The 15,897-nt window shown below is 45.5% G+C and overlaps 1 protein-coding gene across 8 annotated transcripts in view; it reads right to left on the bottom strand.

Annotated features, from left to right (window-relative positions):
- Nucleotides 1–1,295: 1,295 nt before the first annotated feature.
- mcf2la (mcf.2 cell line derived transforming sequence-like a) overlaps nt 1,296–15,897 on the bottom strand; it is a 37,759-nt gene continuing 23,157 nt past the window's right edge. For 2 of the 8 annotated variants that reach the window (XM_083684966.1, XM_083684969.1), the window contains exons 5-31: nt 15,451–15,570; nt 15,164–15,280; nt 14,145–14,294; nt 13,632–13,756; nt 12,802–12,916; nt 12,542–12,661; nt 11,773–11,964; nt 11,444–11,635; nt 11,103–11,259; nt 10,719–10,783; nt 10,309–10,388; nt 9,955–10,021; nt 9,606–9,721; nt 9,427–9,496; nt 9,238–9,330; nt 8,958–9,050; nt 8,727–8,852; nt 8,395–8,616; nt 8,026–8,118; nt 7,774–7,852; nt 7,552–7,624; nt 7,290–7,393; nt 5,320–5,394; nt 4,390–4,499; nt 3,963–4,075; nt 3,550–3,653; nt 1,296–3,368 (exon numbers count right to left, since the gene is read on the bottom strand). In XM_083684966.1, coding sequence (XP_083541092.1) covers nt 3,289–3,368; nt 3,550–3,653; nt 3,963–4,075; nt 4,390–4,499; nt 5,320–5,394; nt 7,290–7,393; nt 7,552–7,624; nt 7,774–7,852; nt 8,026–8,118; nt 8,395–8,616; nt 8,727–8,852; nt 8,958–9,050; nt 9,238–9,330; nt 9,427–9,496; nt 9,606–9,721; nt 9,955–10,021; nt 10,309–10,388; nt 10,719–10,783; nt 11,103–11,259; nt 11,444–11,635; nt 11,773–11,964; nt 12,542–12,661; nt 12,802–12,916; nt 13,632–13,756; nt 14,145–14,294; nt 15,164–15,280; nt 15,451–15,570 — 3,051 coding nt within the window. In that variant the 3' untranslated portion in view covers nt 1,296–3,288. Of the gene's footprint in view, nt 3,369–3,549; nt 3,654–3,962; nt 4,076–4,389; nt 4,500–5,319; nt 5,395–7,289; nt 7,394–7,551; nt 7,625–7,773; nt 7,853–8,023; nt 8,119–8,394; nt 8,617–8,726; nt 8,853–8,957; nt 9,051–9,237; nt 9,331–9,426; nt 9,497–9,605; nt 9,722–9,954; nt 10,022–10,308; nt 10,389–10,718; nt 10,784–11,102; nt 11,260–11,443; nt 11,636–11,772; nt 11,965–12,541; nt 12,662–12,801; nt 12,917–13,631; nt 13,757–14,144; nt 14,295–15,163; nt 15,281–15,450; nt 15,571–15,897 lie in introns of those variants that run through there. The other 6 variants (XM_083684967.1, XM_083684968.1, XM_083684970.1 and 3 more) reach the window with 6 other exon arrangements.

Genomic DNA, 15,897 nt, shown 5'->3' with positions numbered 1-15,897 from the left:
TTTAAGTGACTACCAATCTACTCTTCAACACTTCTAGAATCTAACTCAAGTGTGTTTCAACCATGAGCTCTGTCATACAAAATGTTGATGCCTTTTTACTGTGCCCCAACAGCTTAAAGTGCCCTATTTCCAAGTCGATTGTTAGTACCAATATATTCAGCCACACCCCTATGTGAAAATATTGTGATCCCATTACTTTCCATTAATCTCTTACATCGCGCTTTTATTTTGAAGTCGTGAAAACGAAACCAGAAGTCGTAATGTTGGAACTTCTTGCTTAACGGTGTTCACGGAAAACAGATAGATACACCCCACACCAATGGTGCACACACCAAAGAGACTATAAGACTATAAGAGAGGGATATGCGAAGACCTTTGGTAATACCAAAGAAACTGTACAGTTAGCATTTTCGGGTTAACTTTGCTAACGGCTAATATCGGAGTGCATTGTGGTATACAAGGAGACAATGGTTCTCAGTAGGACAATGAAAGTGAATGATAAATGTCCAGCAAATGGTTCTCCAAGGGACTTTTGTAAAGAAACTGCTTGACAACTACACGAGTTGTCTTAATTATATCATAAAACAAATTTGTTACATGTGTCCCAGGTAGTCTCTTTGGTATTACTAAGAGGTCCAGAAACTGCATTTCCAATAGAAATCCCCAATCACGCTTGTAAGCCCTGTCATGGCGGACGATAGCCAATAGCATCCAAGGCAGAATGACGTGGTGTCAAGTATCAGATCAGCAGAAAACTGTACGTGTGCAGTAAAGCAAAAGTGAGGCCACTCCCTTGAAACAAAGTTGTTTTTCACAAGAATGGAAATGTGTCAGTTCGTCATTTTGGTTATATGTAGTCATGACATAGCAATTTACCTTAACCAGTGGCTGAATGTACAAAACATGTCTTTGATTCCAAGAAACAATAACAAATGTGGAAGAATTTGCCACTCTCCCGTTCATATCAATACACCCAAACCCCAGTCTTATCTGCTAAGTCAGCTGCGTCAGGAAATAATGGTCAGTTGGACTGGGTTTAAGACTGTGACACGGCTGAATTTAAAGGAGCTAAACTTACAATTAGAAAACTGAAATTACAGTTTTGGCCACAAGTAGAAACTGAAATTACAACGAGCTTTATTTACACTAGCCGTTAGTACTAGGGTAGGTAGCTTCCATCACGAAATCGGAAAAGACCCAACATGTCATGTCAGCATGTCAAGTAAACAAATATTAGATTTTGTGGCACAATGGGCCTTTGAGAGACTATACACACATTCAAGTGGAGACTGAAGAATATTTCAGACTTTATTAAAGCCGCTTTACAATACACTTAAAAATAAATATTTACACATATACACAGATATGTATGCATATCTTTAATTATAAGATCTGTATATCAATACTCATAGGAAAATAAAGACGAATGCAGCAATGTGCTGCATAAAGTGACACACAATAACAACAGTTTCCTCTCACCAGATGCAAATCAAAATGACACAGTATAATAGTTTTCATAACAATAACGAAAAACAGTTTAAAATCTTTATTGAGAGGGTTGAAAGATGGGCAACCAAAATTTTGTGTTGATGAACTTCCAACACAGTGTCTCTTCATATTCTAAGATCAAACAGGACTCACAGACAAATTAATGGTCTTTGATGAGGATATTTGCATCTTTCTCATGGGGGTGTGGAGACATGGCCCTGAAAACAATGCCAGAAAGTCAATAAAATCTCTGTGATACACGAAAAGACAGGTGACCCACAAAAAAACCATATGGTCTTTATACACAATATTCAATGAAAAATAGGAGGTTACGGTAATATCTGTACAAATGTAATTTTCTCAAATAAGTTAAGCTATACACATTGATGCCAAATGTACAAATAAAGCAATTTAAGTTTATATACTCTCTGGTACAGTTCACAGTTATTTCAACATCAAAAGACCTGACTTTATCTTTTTTTGTATGGGATGGAATCTTAATCTCCACCTTACGTGTAGTACATCTGAGCCTGTGTGAAAGAACATGTCTGAGCACTGTTGTTAAAATTGGTCCGGCTATGAAAGACCAGCGGGCTGAAACCTTGGGCAATGTAGTACAAAGTCGTGAGCAATTCAGATAGTAATGCAATGAATAGAGCTGAAACAATTACCCATTCTACACAACAGGGAATCATTTCAGCTCTACACGATAGAGATCTCTCGAGTGTCCTGTAATGTTGCCCTCTCCACAATAAGCACCTGGTGTTTTGAACCATAGCTCTCTCAGCTTCCTGGGAGCACGGCCAAGAGTTCAGGTCTAATGCCTCTAAATGCAGGTGGTGAACAGAGGGGAGGGAGAAAGACTGGAATTGTACCGGTCTGGCTCTGACCACAGCCATAGATAGACACAGTTTATCTGTTCAGCAAATATTCCATGACAAGGACATTCCAATTTGAATTCTTCCTAAAATTGAACTGACTTGACACTTTTGGTGCAAAATGCAGACCCGGTGACATGTTGACTATCAAACCATATTAATGTAAATCTATGGCTCTGGCTTTGACAATACAATTTAGCCTATGGATTGCTTCTTAGTTTGCCTCTCAAGTGGGAATGAGTGAATTTATGCTTACAACAGTGCGTCTCGGGAAATAGAAACACATGATATATATATATTGTCTTTAAAAAAACAAAAACAATATCCCCTCATCATGAGAGGACCATGGACATTCTGAGACTCACAGTCTGACACAGAGCAAATTACAATACAACTGGTTACTGAGGTGCCTGTCTGTCTGAGTGTTGTGTACAGTAGTGGCTCCCGATCACGTCACCTTGCTAGAGTGGGGGCGGTATCACACACAACACAACAAAGCCTGGTGTTGTTTGAGTGGCACTGGTCCAGGGCAGGTCATTGGAGAGTGGATGTGTCCATGTGTGTCTCACAGGTGGGGAGGGGAGAGACCCAGGTCTCCTGGTCTCAGTATGAGTCACCACCTCCACATTCTCTCCCTAGGAGGTTTCTCCCCCCCCACCACCTCTCTCGCCCCAACTTGGACCAGCCCTCACTCAAAGAGAAGCAACATACATACCCCTGAGAGCAAAGTTCAGACAACAGCAGTTATATCACCTTTCACACTGACAGGTTGGTAAGCCGCCTTTTAGTCGGCTTTTCGCTACATTCCAAGCTGCCTCCACTGTGTTGTGAAAGGGTGGGTAACAAAGTGCAGATTGTTTCTATAACAACCAACCACCAGGTGGCACTGTTGCTGTAGCACAAGGCTCGGAGAGGTGGGACTTCACGGCTTGATATCAGAGAAGCTTGTGTAGGTTTCACTGCAGCTGGAGGAGGTGCTGAGGTTGCCAGACACACTGCCCTCTAAAACAAAAACCCAAAGACATTATTTCAATTAGGAGAAATACTGTAACTTAAAAAACATTAAAAGGCTAGTGAAAATCCAGAGGGAGAGAGAGAGAGAGAGAGAGAGAGAGAAAGACAAATACAGAGAACGGGGGTAGAGAGAGAGAGAGAGAAAGAAAGAAAGAAAGAAAGAGTGTACCTGAGCTGCTGAGGGACTGGGAGGACTTGGACTCTGTGATCAGCGTGAGGAGGTTAGCTGCTGCTACCCAGCCTTCCCTGCTACTCCGGAGGTTCCTCACAAACCTGGGGCCATTCAACAACACACAGACTTTATCCAAAGCCTACAATACACTGCATTGAACACAAAAGCCAAATAATCTGTGACATAACAAGACAAACATGGTGTGGGATTAGGGTATACAGTATCTCTAAAACACTGTAAATGTCATCGTTATATCTCTGATGTCAGTGTTATTACATAATGTACAGCATCCGTGTTCAATCAATTTATTTTTTAAATGTGCTTCTAAAGAAATGTATACTGCAAATACCACTACTTCTACTACAACTACTTCTACACCATAGTTAATAAAACGAGAGGTGAATGTTTACCACTGTCCGTCCTCTCCCTCCTTAATGACCTGCACCATGTCTCCACTCTTCACTGAGAGCTCCTGAGGCCCTCCCTGCTCATAGTCCGCCATGACAGTATACTTACCTGGGGCCTGGGGGTCACAGGGCAGAGGTCAAGGGTGATAATGAGGATCAGACTGAATCTTACACACCGATACAATTAACACAGTTAATTTGAAATACAAAGTAACTGTGGTATTAAAAGGGATAGTCAATTCAAGAGTAAACTTTTGTCAGCTGGTTTCATAAGTGGTCAAAAATGTAGTCATTCAAATCTAAACACGTCTTTTGTTTTAAAAGTTTCTGTCCAAAATGCAATCAATCAACACTAACATGGTATCGGTAAAAAATACATATTTTTGACTAAATTATTTTAGTCAGATGCGAATGTGACTGTGTGACTCACAAGTTTCCTCCCACCCTCATCCTCAGGGTCAGAGTTCATTGGCTCCTCAGCACTGGAGTACCCATCATGCTCCTCTGATGCATCCATGGAAAGGGAGGCCTTGTTCCAGCCTGGGGAGAGAGGGTGAGAGGGGGAGAGGGTGAGAGGGAGAGAGGGTGAGAGGGAGAGAGGGTGAGAGGGTGAGAGGGGGAGAGGGGGAGACAGGTAAGAAATAGCATGGTGTTACTATCACCAGAGCCATAGATACAGAGAGTTTGGCAAACTTGGTTCGGAAGCCTAACGAAAATCCTGTTGGCACAACATGTAGTAGTTAGAATAAATTTAAATTGGAATTAGGATCAGCAGTTGGAATAACTTTGATACCAGCATGAAGAGCAGTTGGACAAACTACAGTATATACAGTGCATTTGGAAAGTATTCAGACCTCTTCACGTTTTCCACATTTTGTTAAGTTACAGCCTTATTCTAAAATGGATTAAAATTCAGAATTAGAATAAGGCTGTAACATAATATGTGGAAAAAGTGAAGGGGTCTGAATACTTTCAGAATGCACTGTATGTATGGCTCTGGATCCCATGTAGCTGAACAGAGAAAGAGAGTGACAATCAAAGGGACAGGAGGGATGAAGGGATGAAGATAGAGGGAAAGTGTGAGGTCACACCACACCCATACACATCGAAATTAGTGCTGTCAGACTTCCCCAGAACTGTAATGCTCATTGGGGGGAGGGGGGGGGGGAGTCCAGAATGTGTCATGCTGAGGGAGTGCATTCTTGAGAGATCAGTCATATACAGTAGAACCATGGAAACCCGATTAGAATCCAAAAGAACGTGATTCAAGAATCTTGTGCCAGAGTAATTGGGATCAATCAGAGAACGCCACACAACACCACACCACACCACACAGTGCAGAGCGGTACCGTTACTATACCTTTCCTCTTGGCCTGTAAGAGACTAGAGGTGCTGAGCCATTTGACCCTGCTCAGAGTGACGTGAGGACTGGGCTCTGGGGGGGAGAAGCAGCAGCTGTCAGTCAACCAGTCATATCTGGCTCACTCTCTCTTTTTGCTTTCTTTCTTTCTTTGTACTGAACAGTCCAGACAAAAGTCCTTGTCTGGCTGGCCTTGTTTGCTGAAGGTCTGTGGTTGTTGAGTTTAGCTGAATCAGCCATTGATGCATAAGCATGTTTTTTCATTGTTGTGTGTGTGAATAATTGCTTTTTTTTTCCCTCAATGTAGAGGCTCTAGTCTCTAGCTCTGTCAACCACTCCATTCTGACGAGTCCCCATCAAGATCTAGATGAGTCCAAAGGCATATTCATTGCTCAAATGACAAGTGGAGTTCACAACGTCAAGCCCTTAACCCTAGAGCTCATCTCTTTGTCTACCGAGTAGCCTCGCTTGCTCTGACCTCACAGGATTCATTTAAACTGCCTCAAACAACAGTCACTCAAATTACGTTAACATGTTCATCGCACTGAATGGAGCTGAAGAATTGAGCTTTGTTGAAGGCAGGTCTACACAGAGAGAGGGATCATGATGGAAGATGACCACGCCACGGAATGAGAAGGGAAATGAACTAGGCATGGGAGTAGAATACCTTTAAACCCGAAGGGAGTTGGGTCACTCTTAACCTGGTGGCGTTTGGTTTTGTGGTCAGGGCTAAGAGGAGATCCTGGCCACGGTTGAAAGGGAAAGAGAGAAAAGAGGGGAGAAGAAGACATACGATAAAGGGAACGAGAGAGAAGAGAAGAAAATCAGCTGAGAGAGAGAGAGAGAGAGAGAGAACACCTCATCACCTTTAACAAACTAAAATAAGGCAGACACTTTTTCTAAAAACTCTTGGACACTTCTAAATAGAGTAGAGAGAGATGGGGATACTAAAATGGAAACTATAGGGACTTATTCCTCTTTGGGCAATGTTATTATTAGGCTAGTTAGGTTAGTATAGTGTACCTGGTGGACTACCCAGGCAGAGATGCATCGTGGGTAATGTTAGACTTTTATCATCAAGGGGCAAAAGGTCTGCAAGGGAAAACATGCAATATTCACCTCACAATCCTACAACAGAATACAGTAGATTACTGGACAAGATAAGTACTCCTCCCTCCTGGTTCTGGTAGTGGGGGGGGGGGATGCATAATTTTAACCAATCTGGTAATCATGGAGACCTTGATTTTGAAGTTCAAATCAGGTGTGTGAGTGGAACAGAAACCTGCACACACTGCAGTGTCCAGGGGTCGAAGGTTACCTTTCTGGCTCTTCAGATTGCTGAAACCCTGTAGGGTAAAACGTTTTTTAGCCACTGATGCCCTGTCAGTTGTAGGACTGGTGACTGCCTCATCTGCAACCACGGTGAGAGGGAGGGAGAGTGTGAGACAGAGAGAGAGAGAGAGAGAGAAAGAATGCAGGAGTGAAAGAGAAAAAGAGAAAAAGAAAGAAAGAAAGAAAGAAAGAAATGAAAGTGGTTGAAGGGAAACAAAGACAAATTAAACTCAGATTACTTGTGCTCAGTGACGTAAAGTAGGAAGCAAAAGAAGGCTCTGAGACACAGAATAGAATAGCCATAGAGTCAGCAAGAGAATCAGCAATAGAATAAGAGGTAGAATACTATACTACTATATCTAAATGGAGAAAACCATCTGACAGGTGTGGTCAGGTTGACCAGTGGGAGATATATCGTAAACAGTTTCTGGGAAGTCAAAAAGAACATTATTCTTGCGCTGTAGAAATACAAGTACTCAACAAAATAACGTTTACGGTGTGAAACAAGGAGGGACTCAATGGCACCAGAATTCAAAGATGTTTAGAATGGAGCCTGTATTTTCTCACTACTCACAGGAATACAAGAGCCATACTGGTGTCTCTTCAGAGGGGAAACAGGTGTACATTGTGCTACGCACCTTTTTGTTTGGGTGAGGAAGAGGAGTTTGGGTCAGAGGTGGCTGGGTCCGTCTTCTTCTCTTCCTGCTTTTTCAGGATCTTCTGGTTGTTTCTCAATGGACTGCTGTATAAGAGGAAAACACATGTGAAAACAACATCCTTCCACTCCTGTTGTCTTTATCTCTAACTCGCTCACACCATGGCAACCACTTAGGATAGTGATATTGCTGTTTTCCAAGGAAGACGTGTGTGTGTGTGTGTGTGTGTGTGTGTGTGACTGACCTGAGAGAGACAGGTGCATTATTACTGGTTGGACTCGGAGACATTGGTTCAGATGTCTTCTGCTGGCTGGCTTCTAAAGCAAATCATTGAATGACGGTTATCAAAAGATCATTGATACAACTAAAATACATTTTAGCATTTAGATTGGCAGTGTCAGTTCTCTGTGTGTTTGTGTGTGTGTGTGTGTGTGTGTGTGTGTGTCAAATAAAATCCCCCTCGTACTTCTGCAGGCTTTCAGCTGGCCAGTCAGAACCTTCCGGATCTCGTTCACCCACGAGGTTTTGATCTCAGCTGTTGGAGCCTGGAAATGAAAACATCACATGATTACAGAGAACAATGCTTGGTTGTTATCTTCATAAGCCTTTTACCATCACATTATTGAATATCATATTTGAGGGAATTGAGGGGCAATGATATAATTCGGGTCAAACAATCAAATAAAACCAAATCAACAAATCCATTCGTCAACTACACCTGGACAATGAACACTTCTTCTCTCGAGTTGCACCAGATCTCAAACTTCTTGTTGTCACCCTTCGCGTTCTCTGTGATGCCCACTACACTCATCTGTGTGAGGGAGGGAGCAAGGGAGGGATGGAGGGAGGGAATCCAGCCATTACACATCTGCAAACCACTATTGCACCGTTTCACCATACCACCTAATCATGGTACAGAGCTATTGCTTATTCCTTACACAACACTGAACTCGCAGTGATCTACATAAGGGTGTGCGATACACCTAGTTCAATTTCCATTCCTAGACCCTTTCCCAGGTTCTCCTGGTTCCATTTGCTGCTCGCTGATCTGGATCATGGAGTGACTTGGAGGGCTTAGCGGACTCACGTTGAGGGAGTGTTTGAAGCTGTAGGAGGGGGCTTTCTCATAGCCCTCCCCATTCTCCTCTCTCCTCTTACAGAAGAGCAGGGCTTTCTCATGCAGGAACAGGTGCCTCTGCATGGGCTTGAAGCGGGCCAGGTCCTTGACCTTGGCGTGACCTTTCTTGTGTTCAGTCCACACACTGAACGAGCCCTGCATCAGCAGCCGGCCTAGGTCAGACAGGTTCCCCTGGTAGAGGAGGAGAGAGAGGGTCATTGATTTGAGCACTGTTCCAGTGTCCCAAAGTAGTGACGTTGTCAGTGTCAGAATTGTGACTCTGAATGTGACAGTGTGCTGACCTCATATCCTGTTATGGCGATGAGGTGCATGGAGTCGTTGACGGCCTTCAAAATCCCCAGGATGGAGGACAGCGCCTCCTGGAGGTCCTCAGCACCATCGCAGGTTTTACTGTACTTCAATAACTCCTAGCAATACATGACAGAGTCATATCATGCACATACATGCACACACACAAGCACAAGTGCAAACACCATAAATAAACGTCGAATTGAAATGACTCTGTCACTCACCTTGAGTATGAGCTGATACTTTGTTATCCTCTGCACAGGTTTAAGGAGGTACGAGTCCAGCCCTAGTTTGTGTTCCAGCTTTTTCTGGCACTCCTTTAAGAAATAAAAAATATGTGTAAAAATGAACATTCCCCCTGCAAGATTAGGCGGTCAGTGCCCTATTCAACCAACACAACTCAATAATACTGACAATCATTATGTGGCATCTAGACCCAAGCCCAACGTCGCTCAGTCATTGATTGTCGCCCTGAGGGAGGGTCAAGTCGAGATGAAAGGTTACCTGGAAGAAAGCACAGTCTGAGCACTGCCTCCACAGGCTCTCAGAGCGTGGTTTGTTCTGACAGTACTTCTCATAGATCTGCAGATCATTCATCTGAGAGAGAGAGAGAGAGAGAGAGAGACGTCAGCACATGACATGTTCACTTTCATAGTGTGTTCTATTCTGCTCAGTTCATTTAGACCAACCCACCCTCTCCAAGAAGCATCGTCCAACCAGCTCAGGGAAGTCTGTGTAGGTCTCCAGCTCCCTGAGAAAAGTCCTGAGGCAGAGGAACACAAACAACGGGAACACACGTTAGCACTGCTCTTCAGTTCTATTCCGAGACATTTCATAACATGGATGCTACAGCGGAGTGGAGTGGAGGTCACCTCCTGTGGAAGTGGTATATCTCCGGCATGTTGCCAAATAAGACGTCCTTCTTATTGAGGAGAGTGCTGGGGATGAGGTGGGCCATGGCAGGGTTGTCCATCTCTGCAGCGTAACCCTGAAACACCAGACCAGGTATCAGAAGAACAGGAGCATTTGGCAACTGACGTTTAGATCAGAACATGTTCAGGAGAGACATATTCACAAAGATATATACTAGTCAATTACTTACAAGCCACTTAGAACGGTTGATGTTCACAAGCAAGCATAAACTAAAGTTTGAAAATGGCAGCTTAAAGAACAGTGCAGTAATGGTGGCCTCTAGTGGACAGAGGGTGCAGTGACACTCACCTGCAGTACACAGAGTAGCTCTTCTACGTACACTCTCTCTGTCTCCAACAGCTCGTTCATCACATGCCTACAGGTACAAAGCAACAGAAACGCGTTCCCTTTATCAACGACATTCAAAGTATTGTCTGCATTTATCCTTCAGATGAGATATTAGACAAATCCTGATTCTCAGGAGGAGGCATCCTAATCCTCCTTCGCTTCCAATTGGCTCATTCAACTGCCTCTCTTTTCCAATGCATGACGAAATCTCTGATCATCTCACTGGACGATATGTTATGTATATTGTATGACTGGCAAGCATCACATTGATTAACTTTGAACTCTTGGCCCCTGACCCCTCCCCCCATGCCTTACCGTCTTAGGACAGCCAAGTTCTCCTCCTCCTCAGAGAGAGAGGCTTGTCTGCTGCTGTCGTTCTGCAGATGAGCGTCTACCTGCGGACACACAGACACACACACACACACACACACACACACACACACACACACACACACACACAAATGTACTGTATGGAGCCTCGTAAGAGTTACTTCTCAAGCTCTCCCACAGAGCTGTGTCTCATTCACACTCTTTCAACTTAAACACTTGTAGTCTCCAATACCAAGAGCTACTATCACATGTACTGTAGGCTTCATCATATACAGTGGCTTGCAATATGTCACGTTCCAAATTCAAACACTTAGAGACTTTACAAGAAAAACTGTCAAAGATCAGAGAAAGGGACAAAGGAGCATCTAAGAGGCTTTAGGGGAGAGAGGGCTTACTTTTATGCAGCTGCCTCCATTCAGGATATCTTCCTCATCACATGTTATCTCTGTACTTGTATGAGCTAAAATAGATAAGAATGGAGAATGGGGAATAAGCACTTCTCATCTGAAAACAAAACAACAACACAAGCAAAATATGCACTTATGTCATTTAGAGGTAGTCATTATTATATGGCCATGTTATAAAGGACAGAGGAGTACAATCCAGTCAGAAATGGTGAACAAGTTGTTCATAAACAAAGATTAGGGTTCAAGGAGACAGTTAGTGGTTGAAAATCACATTTATGTTTAGGGAGTGCTAGCTACACTTCCATCCATTCTAGCACCCAGAATGGTCAGATAGTGACTCGAGCACCAGTGTGATGATGAGTGCTGACTCACTAGGGGAGGACTGAGGGGATTTGATGGCTTCGGGCCTGGGGGCCACAGGCTGGACGGGCCTGGGCTGTTTGGCTGCCAGCTTCTTCAGACTGACCCTCCTCTTCTCAAACATCTCCTGCATGGACACCTGCTTCTGGAACACCTTCTCTACCTGCTCCTGTTACACAGAGAGAGAGGGGGGGGAGAGAGAGAAATGAGTTAATAAAAAGTATTTCCACTGCTACATACTGGTACTACTTTATTTTGATTATACAGTAATTATACAGCACTGAACCACAACCCTGTTTAATCCTAGTCATGCAGTACCTACTCCTTGGCCACAGGGGCCGCCACTCACTCACCCTAAGTTGTAGGTTGAGCACTGAGTCGTAGTCTCTCCAGATGGCGTGGAGGTCTGTGAGGGTGTGCTCTGCCGCTGTGTCCAGGTAGCGCTCCAGCTCCTGCAGGGCCGCCTCGGCCCCATCCTGAGACTGACACTTGTCTACAGGCTGGGACGCCAGGAGGTAGATGCCCTCCTCACACCACCTCGACGCCTGGGGGAGGACAGAGGCTTAGCTACAGTATGTAAACCACAGGACAGAGGCAGACACAGATATCTGACCTAGGGACCTGCATACTGATAGATAGATAGATAGACAGACAGAGACAGATAGACTCCAGGGATGTTTACCTTCTCCAGGCAGTGGTGCAGCTCCATGGCCCTATGGAGCATAGCCTTCTTGGCCTTGAGGATGGAGGTGACCTCCTCACTCACAGACCTCAGCTCACAGCACTTAGGCTTGATTGAGTCCTCAGCGTAGTGGGCACTCTCGATAAGTCCATCCCCCTCACCAGCCAGGGACAGGGCCTGGTCCAGTATGTCCTACACGCAGAGGTGCACACACACACGCACACGCACACGCGATTACATTATGCACAATGCACCACTGCAGAACCTTGCTCCTAATTCTGCAACACCATCAAAAGAATAAATAAAACAGGTGCAGCATGTGATGACGATGCAGCATGAGGGAGCCCACAGTAGTGTGACCCTCCCCCTCCTCTCACTCCCTCTCTAAGACATTCCCCGGCATTCCCCAGAGGCCAATGAAGTACAAGCAGAGGACAAATAGAGATAGAGCTTTTCCGTCATCCCTCTCCGGTTCTACTTGAAATATCATTTACTATTGTAAACCAGGGTTAGGGCCAATTTAGAATCGTACATTCCCTCAATGCAAGGAAGGAATAAAAATGAGTGATTAGAAAATGGTCCATTGTTTTCAAGAGGATATCTTAATTCAATCATTGCCTTGAGTGAATCAATATTTGAATTGACCCGCAGGTTTATGGAAAATCTGTATGTGTGTGCCTCCGTGTTCTACTGTGTCAGTAGGTGTGTGTGTGTGTGTGTGTGTGTGTGTGTGTGTATATATATATATAAGTTATATAAGTCCTCTTACACAGGCTCTCTCCTCACGGCTGTTGAGTTCTCGTAGGACGTGTTCTGCATGGGCAGGGCTGATGCCAACTTCAGAGAAAGCTACCAGCCGCTCTGCAACCACATCCAGCTGGGCACGCACCTACACACACACACAGACAGACAGGTAGACTCACAAAGTGAGGAGTGACAAATGTTGAGGCAGTACACACAAATGTTGAGGCAGTACACACACTCACTCTCACCCTCACGCTCACCCTCTTCACCCATGATTCTACTGACCTCACGAAAGTGGTGCTCAAAATGGCGGAGCTGCAGACACTGCTCCAGCTTGGTCTGATGTCTCTCCCAGAAGTCATCGAATGCTGTCTCTGTCTCATCCAGCTGACCCATCAATCTGTGGATGGATGGAGTAAAAAAAGAGGGAGAGAAGAAAACAATGGAGGGAGGGAGAGAGAAAGGAGGCAATGGAGGGAGAGAGAGAGAGAGAGAGAGAGATGGAGGGAGGGATTGGCAGGTGAGAGACGTGGAGGGGGAGACCATGGAAAGAAAGAATGAAAGGGTTTAGTTCAGTTGAACTATTGCCCCAGATCACTGGGCGTCAGCAGTGAATCAGATGGGTTACATCGGTGACATACGGATCTCCATTTCTGGGTTGTGCTGCTCAGCTGGTGTGAGAGGTGGGCGCCATGTTGAGCCACACCATGCTTTTCATAGAGATCTGCCACTCCACTAGACTCCTGCCATTCTTTTTCAGATCTCAGGATACCTCCCCTCCTCCCTCCTGTCTCTGACACTCCTATACTGTGCAGTACTGGCTAGAGGTCCCTAACAGAAAACGGTTAATTTCTCCCATAACGGCGTTGTCTTTGCGACAGATACTCGCGACTCCCTTACACTGGCGAAGCAGGGGTCAGGCGAAGCAGGGGTCGTGCTGCAATGACGACACCTGACATAAGACAGTGCCATAATGGTGGTTGAGTGAAGGTTAGGTTTGGGAGACTATAAGCTGATCCAAGATCTGTGTCTAGCCATCATAATGATATGATGAATGTACAGGCTCAGTACAGCCAGGTCTGGGGAGATAGGAGCCCTGACCCCTAACATCTGACCTCCGCACGGTGGCCAGGTTCTCCCGCTCGTCGTGGTTCATGCTGTAGTCAGGCTCTCTCTGCAGGGGTTCGTTGATGCTCTCCAGCAGCAGCCCTCCCTGGCCAAGGGCCACGTGTAGGTCCTCCTGGGAGACACACACACACACACACACACACACACACACACACACACACACACACACACACACACACACACACACACACACACAGACACAGACAGACACACACACACACACAGACACACACACACACACACGACACGTCAGGAAACTGAACATGGACCGAACCTGGATCTTCACTAATCCCAAAACACAGGTTGGTATTAGTATTCACCATCGGTATTCCTTCACATCAGTGCAGATAAGGGGAAATGACATGAGGAGAGAAAGCCACATCAGACCCTCTAGTGGGAGACCCTACCTTCATCAGACCCTCTAGTGGGAGACCCTACCTTCATCAGACCCTCTAGTGGGAGACCCTACCTTCATCAGACCCTCTAGTGGGAGACCCTACCTTCATCAGCTCCTTCTTCTCTGTGTGCGTGGCCAGCAGGTGGGAGGTGGCCAGGGCATCGTTGGGCAGCTCCGTCTCGGCCAGCTCCGTGCCAAAAGACTGCAGGGTCTGAGCCGTGGTCTTAACCATCAGGGCAAAGGCCTCGATGGCCTGAGGGGACACACACAACAAGCCTAGTCAACAACACACTGACTGAGGGGACACACACAACAAGCCTAGTAAACAACACACTGACTGAGGACACACACACAACAAGCCTAGTCAACAACACACTGACTGAGGGGACACACACAACAAGCCTAGTAAACAACACACTGACTGAGGGGACACACACAACAAGCCTAGTCAACAACACACTGACTGAGGGGACACACACACAACAATCCTAGTAAACAACACACTGACTGAGGGGACACACACAACAAGCCTAGTAAACAACACACTGACTTAGGGGGCACACACAACAAGCCTAGTCAACAACACACTGACTGAGGACACACACACAACAAGCCTAGTCAACAACACACTGACTGAGGGGACACACACAACAAGCCTAGTCAACAACACACTGACTGAGGGGGCACACACAACAAGCCTAGTCAACAACACACTGACTGAGGGGACACACACAACAAGCCTAGTAAACAACACACTGACTGAGGACACACACACAACAAGCCTAGTCAACAACACGCTGACTGAGGGGGCACACACAACAAGCCTAGTCAACAACACACTGACTGAGGGGACACACACAACAAGCCTAGTCAACAACACACTGACTGAGGGGACTGACTCACAAAGAGAGACAAATCATTCTTCACTGCAGTGTATTTCACTGATATATATTTAGCCTGTTCAGGATTAGGGTAAATGTACCATTTAGTAACCCTTTTTTTCCCCTAAAGTACTGGGTAAAAAACATCACTACTTCATAATAAATGGTTCCCTAATTTAACATCCTAATTTGATATGCATGAATATGAAGCGGGTTGGGCCCTGGGGTAGGCAGTACTGACGGTGCGGTGGGAGATCCAGGTCTCGTGGCAGTACTCCTGGGTGCCCCCCAGCTCTTGGGTCAGCTGGGTCCGGTCTATGTAGGAGTGGAGCTCAGTCACAGAGCTCAGCATCACCACCTGACACAGGGACAGGGATGGGGGACGGGGGGCGACACGTTAGCTACAGTACACACATAGCGAGCAAGAGAGAGAGAGGCAGAGAGACAGAGAGATAGACACAGACAGAGAGAGAGAGAGAGAGAGAAGACAGAGAGAGAGACAGACAGAGACAGAGGTTAGGTACATACCGGCACCTTCATCTTGAACTCATCCTTGTTGAACTTGAAGAAAATGTCTGAGAGGGTCCGCTGCAATAAGGTGGTGGGTCGCAAGACCAGGACCAGCTGCAAGTTCCCTGGGAATGAACCCTGTGGAACACACACACACACACACACACACACACACCAGGAATAAGTTATAAAGTCCAATCTGGCTTTGTGAGTTGTGTGAATTGTTTTGCTCCACTTAAATCAACACCACAGGACTGACTAGGTCAATCTCTCCCACTCTGAGGCGCAGTACAGAGAAACTACTATTCACAGCTTCCTTTAAACCCAGCACACTCCAACCACCCTCCTACTGCAGCTCAGCCACAAATACCAGCTCAGTGGGCAGAACAGAGAAGGAGGCAGAGCTTTTACCAATACAGGTCGAGGTACAGTACTGCACAGAAACTCTTTCTTTTCATAACCGGC

Source organism: Argentina silus (assembly GCF_951799395.1).
Source record: "Argentina silus genome assembly, chromosome: 14".
In the NCBI taxonomy this organism is placed as follows: Eukaryota; Metazoa; Chordata; class Actinopteri; order Argentiniformes; family Argentinidae; genus Argentina; species Argentina silus.
The sequence above is the reverse complement of the archived record's forward strand: the minus strand, read 5'-3'. Positions and strand labels throughout refer to the sequence as shown.